Below are 12,500 nucleotides of genomic sequence, written 5' to 3'. Positions count from 1 at the left end.
CAGGATAGTGGATCTAATACTGAAACACATCCACTTCTCACCCTCAGTAAGAGGGTACAAAAACGTGTGCGTGTGTAAAACCATCAATGTTTCAGCACTGCAATAGTAACTCTTATACTTCCTCACAGCTGCTTGCTAAATACACCAGATGTTGAGGCGTTTGCTTTGGGGGTGGCATGCACCTTTGATCCTAGCATGGAGGAACCACTCCTAAACACCTTCTCAGAGCTATTAGGTGCAGACTATTTACTGTATTTTCATATTTGGCAGTTTAGGCCACACACACACACACACATTTTAACAATTTATTTAAGGGAAGAATTAACAGGGACATCAATATTATAGCTAGCTTTTTACTGTGAATATAGCAATGTCCTCACTGAGTGCAGTACACACACACACACACACACACACACACACACACACACACACACACACACACACACACACACACACACACACACACACACACACCTTCATCAGCTTGGGATGTCCCAAAAGAGGGCTAAATTACTAGCAAAGCACTGTGCTCCATCTGCTGTCGTAGGCAGCCGCCATATATGGCGAAGACGCCATTACTTATACCCATGAGAACAGAGGGATATGCGTAATATTATGAAGACCTGCTGTATGCAAATTGTTAAAGTGTGTGTATGTCTCTCTGTGTTCTGTATATGTGTGTCTCTTTCTCTGTGTCTGTCTGTCTGTCTGTCTGTGTGTGTGTGTGTGTGTGTGTGTGTGTGTGTGTGTGTGTGTGTGTGTGTGGTTGGCGGTTAGCCTCTCGTTACTCACCTCACCAGGAATCGGGGGTAAAGGTTTTCTGGAAACTAGAAAAGAGGAACAGAAACCGTGAAACCAAGCAGAACGTTAAGGACACCCCCACATCATCACATACCCTTCACCATACCTAGAGGTTGGCATGGGGTACTTTCCATAAAATCATCTCTCAATGCAAATCAAACCAGCTATTAGGCTAACTGAAATAAAACCATGCCAATCTCTAGGTATGGTATTATTCCTCTTTTTAGTCAACTTTAGCATGGGTGTCCTACTTTTTTGACATGACTGTATATAAACCAGTTCAACATCAGCACTACCAGGACCCATAAATACTCTTTATACATTAATGTATTCATGATTTAAAAAGTCATAAAATGCCATTTCACTGCATTCAGCTAGACTCAAAGTACCTTAAAATAAGTAGCCTACTTTAAAGTTCTTATGACACTTAAATTGATGTTAGATTGAATGTAAATAGATATAGATTTCAATTTGGTGGTTCTTTTGCAACAAACTAAAGCCCACTTTAGACCAGAGATCTGCAAGTTGAAACTTGCAACTATGTTTGAAAGCGGTTTCACTGTGAATCTAACGTGTGAACTGGGAGCTCGATGATATTTTAAGCCCCCAACATCGACTTCAAGGCACCTAACCCTAACCACTTCCTATCTCTAGTGCCTTGAGTTAGATGTACCTTTAAACTAAGGACAGACAGTTGAGTGGTAAGATTTCTTACTGTCTCCAAACAGGTTGTACTCCTCGCAGCCCGGAGCCTGTTTTTCCGCCTGGCGACAGCAGAGCCACGCCCCTTCCTGCCAGAACTGAGGGTGAAACTTGGCTGAGACCACAGGGTTGTCTTTGATCTCTGCAGAGAGAAAGTTTCCGTGTTAAAAAAAATAAGGTTCACGTGTCAACTAGAGGGTCTGTTTCTGGAATAAGTATCATTTCATTTGAGTGACATTTAAAGTGCTCATATTATGCTTTTTGGCCTTTTCCTTTTCCTTTGCGTTATATATCTTTTTTGTGCACGTTATAGGTTTACAAAGTCCCCCCCAAAGGGACTTATCATCTCCAACAGAAAACACTGTTCACCAACTGCTCCAAACAGCTTTATTGTAGTCCAGCCTTTACTTCAGAGACAAGACACGTTATAATGCTCGCCTAGCTGCTAGCATGGCACGCCCTCATACTCTGCTTCTGACTGGCTAGTAGTCCTTACCTAGGTACTGTCAGGGCACGCCCTCACACTCTGCTTCTGACTGGCTAGTAGTCCTTACCTAGGTACTGTCAGGGCACGCCCTCATACTCTGCTTCTGACTGGCTAGTAGTCCTTACCTAGGTACTGCACATGTGCGACTCCCAACAAAGATGGAACAGAAGTGAGATGTCTCACTCTGTAGCTAAAACAGAGAGCTCAACACACAGGGTGAAAAGAGGAGCTGCAGCAATGTGCAGTACAACAAAAATATGGTGTTTTTTTGAAAATTAAACCATGTAAACCTATTCTGGTACAACCTCTAAATACAGTTATGAACCTGTAAATGAGCATAATATCGGCACTTTAAACAAATCTTCCTTTGTGCGGCTCAAAGTTGGAATATAAGGTTATAAAACTTATACTTAATCACTTTAGTACATGAATGTAAAGAGTTTAGATTCAAGATTCCTTTTATTGTCATTCAGCAAAAAAAAAAAAAAAAAACAGGGTTATAAAATAGAGCTCTATGAATAAATATATATACAAAAACTGAGTTTGGAGAGTTTTCTCTTTTCCCAAATGTCTTTAAAGTTGCATTAATAGATTTTTGGTAACTTGGGGGCAGCAGAAACACACTGTAGGCATGTCGTTGTAAAACAGCTGTCAGATGCGTCCGAAAATGACATTACAAGAGCTGTTATATGAGTTAAAAAGACACTATGAAAGCTTAATTTAAGGTGTTTCCATTATGATTTGAGGGATGTAAATGCTATGGATTCAGTGAGTTATGCGTGAGCTATAATCCGAATTTTTTTATATTTATATGTTTTATATTTTGACAAATTTGCACCATGAAAAGCATGCCGAATGAACTAATAGCTTCTGTTTGCAGCGTACCCTTTAATGTACAGAAAACTATCACTGGATTACTTTGATGCTGAAGAAAACTTAAAAACGTGACGATTCTGCAGCTATAAGGAGATATGATTTCCTAAGCAACTTTATAGACAGTTATCCACTGCGGTCATCAAAGATAATGACTCACAGGAAGTGTAAGTCACACAGAATCTAAAAATACATGTATCATGTCTCTGTGTTTAGATTTGCCAGAGTTATGACTCGGAAGCAGTGGGTATTGTTGACATGAATTGAGTTTTATGGTCAAATTACATTTTGGACCCTTCTGAATCCTCATTTTGCATAAAGGTGTAGTGTGACACAACTGCAATTGTGTAACCAATGGTGACCCAGGTTTTTATAAGTTACGTAGTAGGCCCCATTGTTTAATTTGAACTTTTTAACGTTTGGGTCCCCCGCTGCCTCAATCTGTTTGTTGGAGTCTGGTGGCTTTGAAGAGAGCAGAGATAGTCGCTACGGTTCTCTGTCGTAAAGGGCTGTCTGACAGCGAGGTGAAGCGCTGAAAATATCCAAAATATAGCGTGAACTTCAACTGATAAAGATGTTTTTAGGTGTCTAAAATGTGTTTTGCTGCTGCCCCCAGTCCACAGCAGCACATTGCTTAGCTTCTGTGTCGGTACGCCTTGCCTGCCTCCAAACTCTCCAAACATCTACTGTAGCTAACGCACTGACTACGGAGAAGTCGCTCAGACAACCACACTGCAAATCATCCGAACTGTCAACTTAAGTCAGAGATTCTGAGCTCGTGGTTCATAGAATTTGAAACCTGAACGTTTTTATGCTTGGCTCAGGGTGGAAAAGTTTGTGTAGTGAAGTGAAATGGAAACAGACTTAAGGCCCTATTTTAACAATCTAAGCGCATGGCACAGGCATAGGCGTCGATTTCGGTGGGGACGGTGGGGACGGTGGGTACGGTGGGTACGTGTCCCCACCACATTTCGTCATGAGTCATTTTGTACCCGCCTTTTTGTTTTTAAAACCTCAAACTCAATTTAGTTAAAAAAATAAAGTTCATAACACACAGGCCTATAATTCGTGATCGACAGATACCAACAAATCCACAAAAAGCTCTATCCCCCCCCCCCACAGGACAGGCAAAGACACAGCCGCTCTGCTGCGGACCTTATAGGACATATGAGAACCGTGGGGAGTCAACCCACAGCCGCTCCGCCGCCCTGCCGAAAATGTGAAGCAGAAACGCTTAATGTCAGATAACGTCCATAATAAAAGGACTTTCGGTTAGATTTTTTGACAGTTTTCAGTGGTTATGATGAGCAATATAAGAGAGAAATTTGGTGATCATTGATTGTTGTTTAGGTAGTCCTGCTACATTCAACCACGTTAAGCTTTTTCCTTATAGGCTCTAATGAAGCAGAAACGCGTATCAGATATCGTCTATAATAATAATAGGACTTTTTCAATTTAACGGGAGAGAGAGGAACAAGAGGGATTAGGAGCATCTTCAGCCAGAGGACATTATTTCTTCAGCTTATTCTTGAGTTGTCACCCCGGTTGGAGGTGGGGCTTGCAGCAGGTGACTCAGTCGTACTATTAACGTCATCGCTACATAATTTCTTAGTAAAACCGAAATTAATTAAACTGCCTTGTTTTCTTTTTACCATGGCTATATGACGCTTACTGCAGAATGGAAATACAAGGACTTTGCGTGCCGATTAATGGCCTCCAATGTTTATATTTTTTCTGCGAATCTTTAAATTAACATGTCCTGAACATGAGTTGAATTTGCACCTCAGCGCCGCCACGCCTTGATGCTTGCGTAGTTTGCACCCTGCATTAAACCACGTTAAGCGTTGTAGAATGCCTGTCTAACGGTTGAAAACTTAAGGCTTCTTCTTCATAAAACGTGTCAGACATCACCACATTTTTGAATACATTTTTAATAATTTACATTAGTAATCTACAGGACAGCGTCTTTCAAAACATGACCTGCGCAAAAGAGAAAAAAAACATGAATATCATTGTACCCAGCACTTCTGGAAATGCACTTCCAAATGCGTCTCTGTCCCCAGCACATTTCAAACCAAACTGACGCCCATGGGCACAGGTGCGTTTAGGGCGTGTCCAAATCCACTTTTTCGCTAATTTGACGGCTGAAAATAAGGGTCTGTGTGCCCGGGCACCTGGGTCTAAAGGGTTGTACTTAGTGATCATCTCCCATTAACTTTAAAAGCCAGGCGCGTTAGGACCTTGGAGCATTGCTGTTATGATGGAGGATTTGCACCGTGTGCTGCTGTGCGTGTGTGTGTGTGTAACAAGCTTAGTGTGAGTGCTGTGCACGAGCCTAGGAGCATTTTACAAATTTGCTGTTAAAATAACAATGAAATGCTGCGTTATTGACTTTAGACCAGGTTTTTGTTGGTCAATGGTGTGATCCCTTCCCGCTGCCTCAAGATAGCAACACGCCCAGAATGCACCTGAACACATCTCCCTATAAGACCAGCACGCCCAGAATGCACCTGAACACACCTCCCTGTAAGACCAGCACGCCCATGGGTGCAAAGATGGGCGCAGGTGCATTTGCTATTTAAATGACGCGGGCGCTGGACGGGAAATTGACAACTGCGTCGGTCTTAAACTAGCAAAGACACTTTCGGACTTCAGACTTTGCGCTGCACCGGGTGCAAGATAGGGCCCTAAGAGCAGAAAGTTACAAGTTCGTGTCCAAGATCTGAGCTTCAAAAGTTGTGTTTTTGGAGTCAAACAGTTGTACTGAATTTTATTTCAAAACGTCCAAACCAGGGTTCAAAATTAGCACCATCTACCAGCCAAATGCTGGTAAAATATGTAAGTGGCTGGTAGATTTGCTTCACTCCCTAGCCAAAAAAACCCCAATGGTAATCTATTGCGTGGATGGGAAAATTTAAAAATGCGCTAACCATTTGGCTGGTGGACGAAAACCTTAATTATGAACCCTGGTCCAAACTATCCCTTTTAAAAGCGGCACCTGACCTCGTTTCATCTGCACGACCTCCTTGTCTCAGGTGAAACGTCACGTACATAAACACAGCGGGAGAGGAAACGGGGGGCACTGCTGGAAACTGTGGTTTGAAAGTGTGAAAACATCTTTATGCAACGGCTCAAACTATATACTGAATGTGATCTATCACTCTACATCTGTACACGCTGCTCTGCTGTTTCAATCGATGTTGTAGTGGAATGGCTTCGAATGACTACCAAAAAAAAACGCTCGTCTTCTAACGTGACCATTTACTGTTCAATATGTTGCAGTTTTACACGCAAGAAAGTGTGCAACTTAAGCTTGACAGACATGTTTTGCATCTAGCGTCTCACGTTCATCTCAGTAAGTTAGCAAGAGTGCACAACAGACAACTTCTGTGTAGGCTACTTCCAAATAAAAGCACTTCCTGTGACGGTTTGCAGTAAAACTAAATTACTGTTAACCCTTGTGTTGTCTTCCAGTCAACCATGAACTTGTTGTCCATTTAGGTCAAAAGTGAATTTGAATTTTTGGTGCGTTTTCCCAGCGTTTTTGGCTCTTTTTATGCTTTTGTCACTTTTTCAACGTTTTATTTTGAAATTCATGGTCAATAAACCTAATATATATGATATTATACCTACATTTCTGATTTAAAAAGGCAGAAATTATGATTTATTTTGACTAATAGTTAAGATCAAAGGATGTTGAGTGAATCACAGACTGGATTATGTCAAGGTTTAGTCACAATACTGTTTTAAAACATGTTTATAAAATTTAATAAAACACCCAAAATTCAATAAAAGTAATCATTAATTTCACGTGCAAAGATCCATCCATGCATCCATGTTATTTTTGCCCATTTTGGTTAAAAGAAAACCCATATTTCTGATATGAAAACTTTGAAAATGGGTCAAACTTGACACTCAACAGTTAAACAAATGGTTATGTGTAAATATCAGCTGTAAATCAAGTACTGTAAATAATGTAAATAGTGCCTTTTAATCACACTATAATTTACCATTTCCTTTAGACTTTTTTTAAACTTAACAAAAGGACTTTCTTATTCAAGTGCTTTAAACAAACATTTCACAACAGATATAACAAGAGTAGAATAGAAGAGAGACTGACCCTCTTTGAGGCTCTGGACCCAGAGACTTCTGCTGTTGTGACTCGGAGCGAACACGTAGAGAGTGTTGGCATCGTACACCACCTGCACACAAACACAAACACAAACTGGTTAGGAAACACTGGATTAGAACGCAAATTTCGGTTCCTCATTTCAGTCCACTGAAATATCTTCCCTCTGTCACTTTCTCATGGGTGAGCCAAATTCTCTGGGCGGACAAAGCAGAGAAAGGGGAGGTAACCTTGCTCCTTATGACCTCATAAGGAGAAGATTCCTGATTGGTCCATCTGAGCTTTCATTTTCTCAAAGGCAGATCAGGATACCCAGGGCTCGGTTTACACCTATCACCATTTCTAGCCACTGGGGGACCATAGGCAGGCTGGGGGAACTCATATTAATGTTAAAAAACCTCCATGAAGTGACATTTTCATGCCACGGGACCTTTAACCATTCACTGCACCCTGATCGCTAGTTGTGTGTTAGGTGAATTAGGGTTTACTTATTATATATTTAAGTACTTTAAAACGTTAATATAATGTTAAATTGAAATAACGCTAGTTTAGCTAACAGCTAATTCGGCTAACCGCTAGCTGACAGCTTGATTCAGTCTAAAATAACGTTAAGTCAAACTAAACACTGGGGAAAAGCAGGCTACAGCTACATTAAAACTTTACAGTAATAACAATAAAGACAAGTATTGAGTGATTGTATTTTAAATGAGCACAAGTAAAGTAGAACTGACGTAACAGCTGTTATATATTTTAACCGTTATTTTCAGGTTTGAGGGTCTTTTACATGCTGTGTCTCAGCTAGCGGTTAGTCAAATTAGTTGTTAGCTAAACTAACGTTAGCTTTCCGGTGTAGGCTAACGGCAGACCAGACCGCTACAACTACGACCGGAAACGTGGAACAGATCGTGCAGTGTTTTAAATCCCTACAAGAGGATTATCATCTTGCGCAGCACAGATTGTGTACTGTATTTGTGGCATATTACAGTTTAAAGATGCCTTGTGTGTTTGTTTTTTTGTGTCAGTAACAATGATACAGAACCACACAATCTTTGCCAGGCATTATGACTTTAACAAACAAAGTTGTAGGCCTCAGCTAAGTAACTTCTGACTGAAACTAAACCAACAGCTAAAAAAAACATTCCACAAAGTAGCACACACCCAAGAGACACACATTTTTAGATTAGGTGTGACTTCCACTTGTCAAGGATAATTATTTTGTATTATAATAATATAAGTGTCTGTCAAACTGCTGGCGCAATTTACGTCAACAATCGCACTCCTTCTCCCATCTTTACCCCCAAACGGGGGATATGATCTAACCTGGCTCGGCATATCCATCTGGGAACGTACCGTTGGAGAACTTTTGGGAAGGGGCGAAAATACTGGTTAGCTGATTGGATAAACCATCTGTCTATCACCACCTAAACCTGCCTCAAAACCAACGCTGATTGGTCGGTCCAAATTTTCTCTATCTCAAGATGCCAGACTGGAAAACTGGAGCTCAGGATGGTCTCACGAGGCTAGATATAATCCACATGCACTGAAGAATAAAATGTAGGTTAACATTGAAAGAGTAATCTTTAATGTTATATTGTTGTTGGTTTCTTTGATATGGGTATCGTTAGTCTTTTGTAGATACCAAACCTATAAAAGGTAACACTTAACGCTTAATATATTTGTTACCTCTGAAATCGAATGTGGCCCCAGCTTGACTGCTTTTATATGAAATGGTCTAGAACCGGTACTGTTCGTACCTGAAAGGGGTATTTGTTCTGGCAGGGGATGATTTCTCCGAAGTTCTTCACGATCTCGGCACATCGGATGCGGCTCAGCTCGATCGAGCCTCTCCTGAACTTCTTCTGTTGATGGAAAAACAACAGCAGGTTTTTCATTCACTTTTGCTACTATTGTCCAGTCCTTCCAGATAAATGCAGAGTTTTTTTTGTGATTGTTGCGTGGCAAAAATCCTTGATTATTGCGGCACGTTTTCTTAAAAAAATGCGATGGAATATGCTATATGATATTTATGCAATTTTATGCGATGAAATTGCGGGAACTTGCAAAAACTGCGGTTTCATGAACAAGAGAAAAAAAAAAGTGATTCCCCCCCAACATCCTGCTTTTCGATGATGTTCACGTCACATAATTACGTCACTTCATAACGTTCCCATGGCAACAGGGGAAAATGACTGCTCTTGTGTGAAGTAAACGCAACATTTTTCAACTTTCTGCTAAGATATATTATGGGACTGTTTTGTAACGAAACATCATGCATGTCTCACATATTTTGCGCGGAAATCTGCAATTTATGAGGCGAAAGTGCAGCGCATTTGGCTGATTATGCGTAGAATTATGCGATCGCATAATCACGTTTTTCTGGAAGGACTGAACAAGACATTTGAGGACGTCGTCTTGGGGCTTTTTTGGGAAAAACTGATCCACATTTTTCACCATTTTCTGACATTTGAGAAAGCAAACAACTAATATAAAATAATCGACAGATTAATCGTCAATGAAAATAATCGTTCGTTGCAGAACCTGGGTTTCTCTGGGGTTGAACATTGTTGGATATATTATGGGACTTTTTTGCAACGAAAATGCAGGGATTATGAAATCATTCAAGCCCTGCATATTTTACGCGGAAATCGGCAAATAATGCGCCGAAAATGTGACGTATTTGAAAAAAATAAATATGCAGACTTTGGCTGATTATGCGTTGAATTATGCGATCGCATAATCGCGTTTTTCGGGAGGGACTGTATTGAAATAAGAAATCAACTACACACTGAGAGGTGACGCAATAGGCGCAATTTACAAGGGGGATGGAGGAGTTACAACCCCCCAATAATCAAAACTGAAAATTAAACAAAAGAAAAAGTCACTTAATAAAAGACATTTTCACCATAATGTGATGCAGAAAAGGCACAAAATGATGGAGAAACATTCACCTTCATCCAGTAAATGAAGTGTTTACTGTTCAATCTTTCAATTCTGCTCTAAAGTGTAGATCTCAAGCCCTCCAATGTTGAACCCCAAGTTACGCCCTTTGGTGACGCAGACTTTGTCTGCAGTTTCGTTTTAGTTTAAGCGGGAACTGAAACGTAAAACTTAATAAAAGTGACCTCTGCTTTTCCATCGTAGTATGTCAGCCGGCTCTTGGTGAGGACAAACAGCCTCTCCTTGTAGTTCAGCGGCGACGTCCGCCTCTTCTGCTGCGAACGCTTGATGAGTTTCTCCTCCAATAGCAGCTCGGCACTCATCGTGGCCCCGCCCACACCCTCAGCAGCCCATTGGTTGATGTCGTCAGAATGCAGCGGGCTGGAGCTGAGATGGGGGGGGGAAAACCTGCAGTTAAAAATTTTTTCACAGAATCTAACTCCTATCAGCTTTATGGAGTCTTTTAGTTCATTGTTTTGATTTTTTAGCTAAAGTACAAGACAGATTAGGGGAACTCGGGTCGCACGACTTGACTCGAGTCGGACTCGAAGTTTGAGGATTTGAGACTTGCTTGGCTCACATTGATAACCTACTCGACTTTGACTTGGTATTCGAGACTTGACTTAAACTTGAAACGGATAAATCGAAAGGTCTTGACTTCCTATTAATGAAATACAAAGTTAAGAATAAAAAAAAAAAATTCAAATATACAACATTTCAGACACGTACTCAAAATAATAATCCAAAGAAACAATAAAATGTATTTAACCCTTGTGTTGTCTTCCATGTCGACCATGCAACTTTCTCTCTTTCTGGGTCAAAATTTGAAAATGTTCTGGTCATTTTTTCCCTCCCGTTTTCTTTTTTTCAATCACTTTTTCCAATGTTTGTTTGTTTTTTTTTACCGTTTTGAAGCTTTTTCCGACATGTTTTTCACTTCTTTTTTTCAACATTCTCCTATCAGTTTTTTTTCTTTAAAAATGCTATAAATTGGAATAAAATCACCAAAATACAATGAAAGTAGTGAACTGATCATTTATTTCACTTGTGAAGAGCGTTGTAGGGAACCATCCACGTTTTCTTCCTTTTTTTTTTTGTCAATTTGGTTGAAAGAAACCACATTTCTGATATAGATTGTTGGCCTAATTTGACCCGAGGACAACAGGAAGGTTAAATAAAAATAAATAAATAGTGTTACTACAAATTTATTTGTTTTTTTCAAGATACTGGGAAGTTACGTTTTGTTTTTGAAACATGAATGGGTGAGTTTTCGTGGAATGCTCGGTAACCTGGCAACCTTCTACCGAGCATTCCACCTGGCAACCTTCCAGAGGCACTGGCACCTGACAGTAGAGAGGCCAACGAACGCAGGAGGAAGCCATCATGGAGAGAGTTATGCCAAAAATAACAACATATTACTTGAAGGACGATGTAGTCGATGACCGTAGTGAGAAGAGAACAGCCTTGTGCCTGGGCTGCAGCTCAAAAACCACTGACACGACAACATCTGACTTTATCCGTTACTACAAAAGCCACAACAGAAAGGTGACGTTGACGTTACGTAAATGTGTTTTAACGGTTTTAACTGCTGGACTCACCCAGTTAGCTAACGGTTAAGCTAGCTAACCGTTGGTCTATCGTTCTATATCTATGCCGGTATGTGTCTTTGTAACGGCTGGAGTCGTCCAGCTAGCTATCCTTGTATATAGCTAGCTAGCTAGCTAGTTAACCGTTAAGTAAGCTAACGGTTAAGCTGTTTGAGCAGAGGTGAAAACAAGAAAGTTACTCTGCCAAAGTAACCTTTTATTAGGGGGTAAATGGTTAACGTTACCTTATTAGATAACTAATTTGTTATATACAGCTAAACATAGGCTACAAAACAATACTTTATGCTTAGCTTGGAATTTATAAACCTGGCCCGGCTAGCTAGCTAGCTAGCTGTTAGCATGCTTGAAAAAATCCTTATATATGTTTATTGTTTGTTTGTTTTTCAATCCAAGTTCAACTTAAAAGGACATAGTTGGAGGTGCCAAAAATAAGAAAAGGAGGATGAGGATATATATATATATAATGGGTTAAATGTTAGCTAGAAAGTTAATTTTAACCTAGCTAACATTACTGTAAACTGTACCTATTACTTGACTTGTGATTTGCTTGATTGTCACCACAGTGACTTCAACTTGCACACGTGTGACATACTTTTCACATCTTGTATTTCTACACTGTGGTATTGCTACTTTTAAGTAAGTGAAAAGAGCTGATTACTGATTTTCCTACACTTTTAACGTGCCGTCCGTGTGTTCCGACAGCACTTGAATGCAGCAGAAGAAAAGCACCTGCTCACAGGTGGTTTAACTTCATTAACTTAGGTGGTAACGTTACAATACATATTTATCTAAACAGACAAACAAAGGCTTCCTATACTACGTTATTGTAGAGTTATATCATGTTTTATGATACTTATAAACGCACTAACGTAAGGTGTTTCCTTCTCCTGCGGTGCAACTTTGCTGACCGCTGTTTTGTAGCCATATCCTCACAATCTGCGCAGCCGCAGTAATTTAAAAAAAG

At 40.2% G+C, this 12,500-nt stretch overlaps 2 protein-coding genes across 3 annotated transcripts in view; one reads left to right on the top strand and one right to left on the bottom strand.

Annotated features, from left to right (window-relative positions):
- LOC114546218 (tyrosine-protein kinase Tec-like) overlaps nt 1-12,500 on the bottom strand; it is a 24,620-nt gene that overhangs the window by 11,944 nt on the left and 176 nt on the right. Inside the window, 5 exon segments of the mRNA XM_028564906.1 lie at nt 793-827; nt 1,517-1,645; nt 6,984-7,065; nt 8,747-8,851; nt 10,115-10,316. Of these exon segments, the coding sequence (XP_028420707.1) occupies nt 793-827; nt 1,517-1,645; nt 6,984-7,065; nt 8,747-8,851; nt 10,115-10,252 (489 nt within the window). The 5' untranslated portion in view covers nt 10,253-10,316.
- txk (TXK tyrosine kinase) overlaps nt 11,202-12,500 on the top strand; it is a 37,023-nt gene continuing 35,724 nt past the window's right edge. For both annotated transcript variants that reach the window (XM_028563961.1, XM_028563960.1), the window contains exon 1: nt 11,202-11,474. The gene's annotated coding sequence lies outside the window, so the exon portion shown is untranslated. The remainder of the gene's footprint in view (nt 11,475-12,500) is intronic.

This window comes from Perca flavescens, chromosome 19, assembly GCF_004354835.1.
Source record: "Perca flavescens isolate YP-PL-M2 chromosome 19, PFLA_1.0, whole genome shotgun sequence".
Lineage (NCBI taxonomy): Eukaryota > Metazoa > Chordata > Actinopteri > Perciformes > Percidae > Perca > Perca flavescens.
This window is presented reverse-complemented; position numbering and strand designations above follow the sequence as displayed.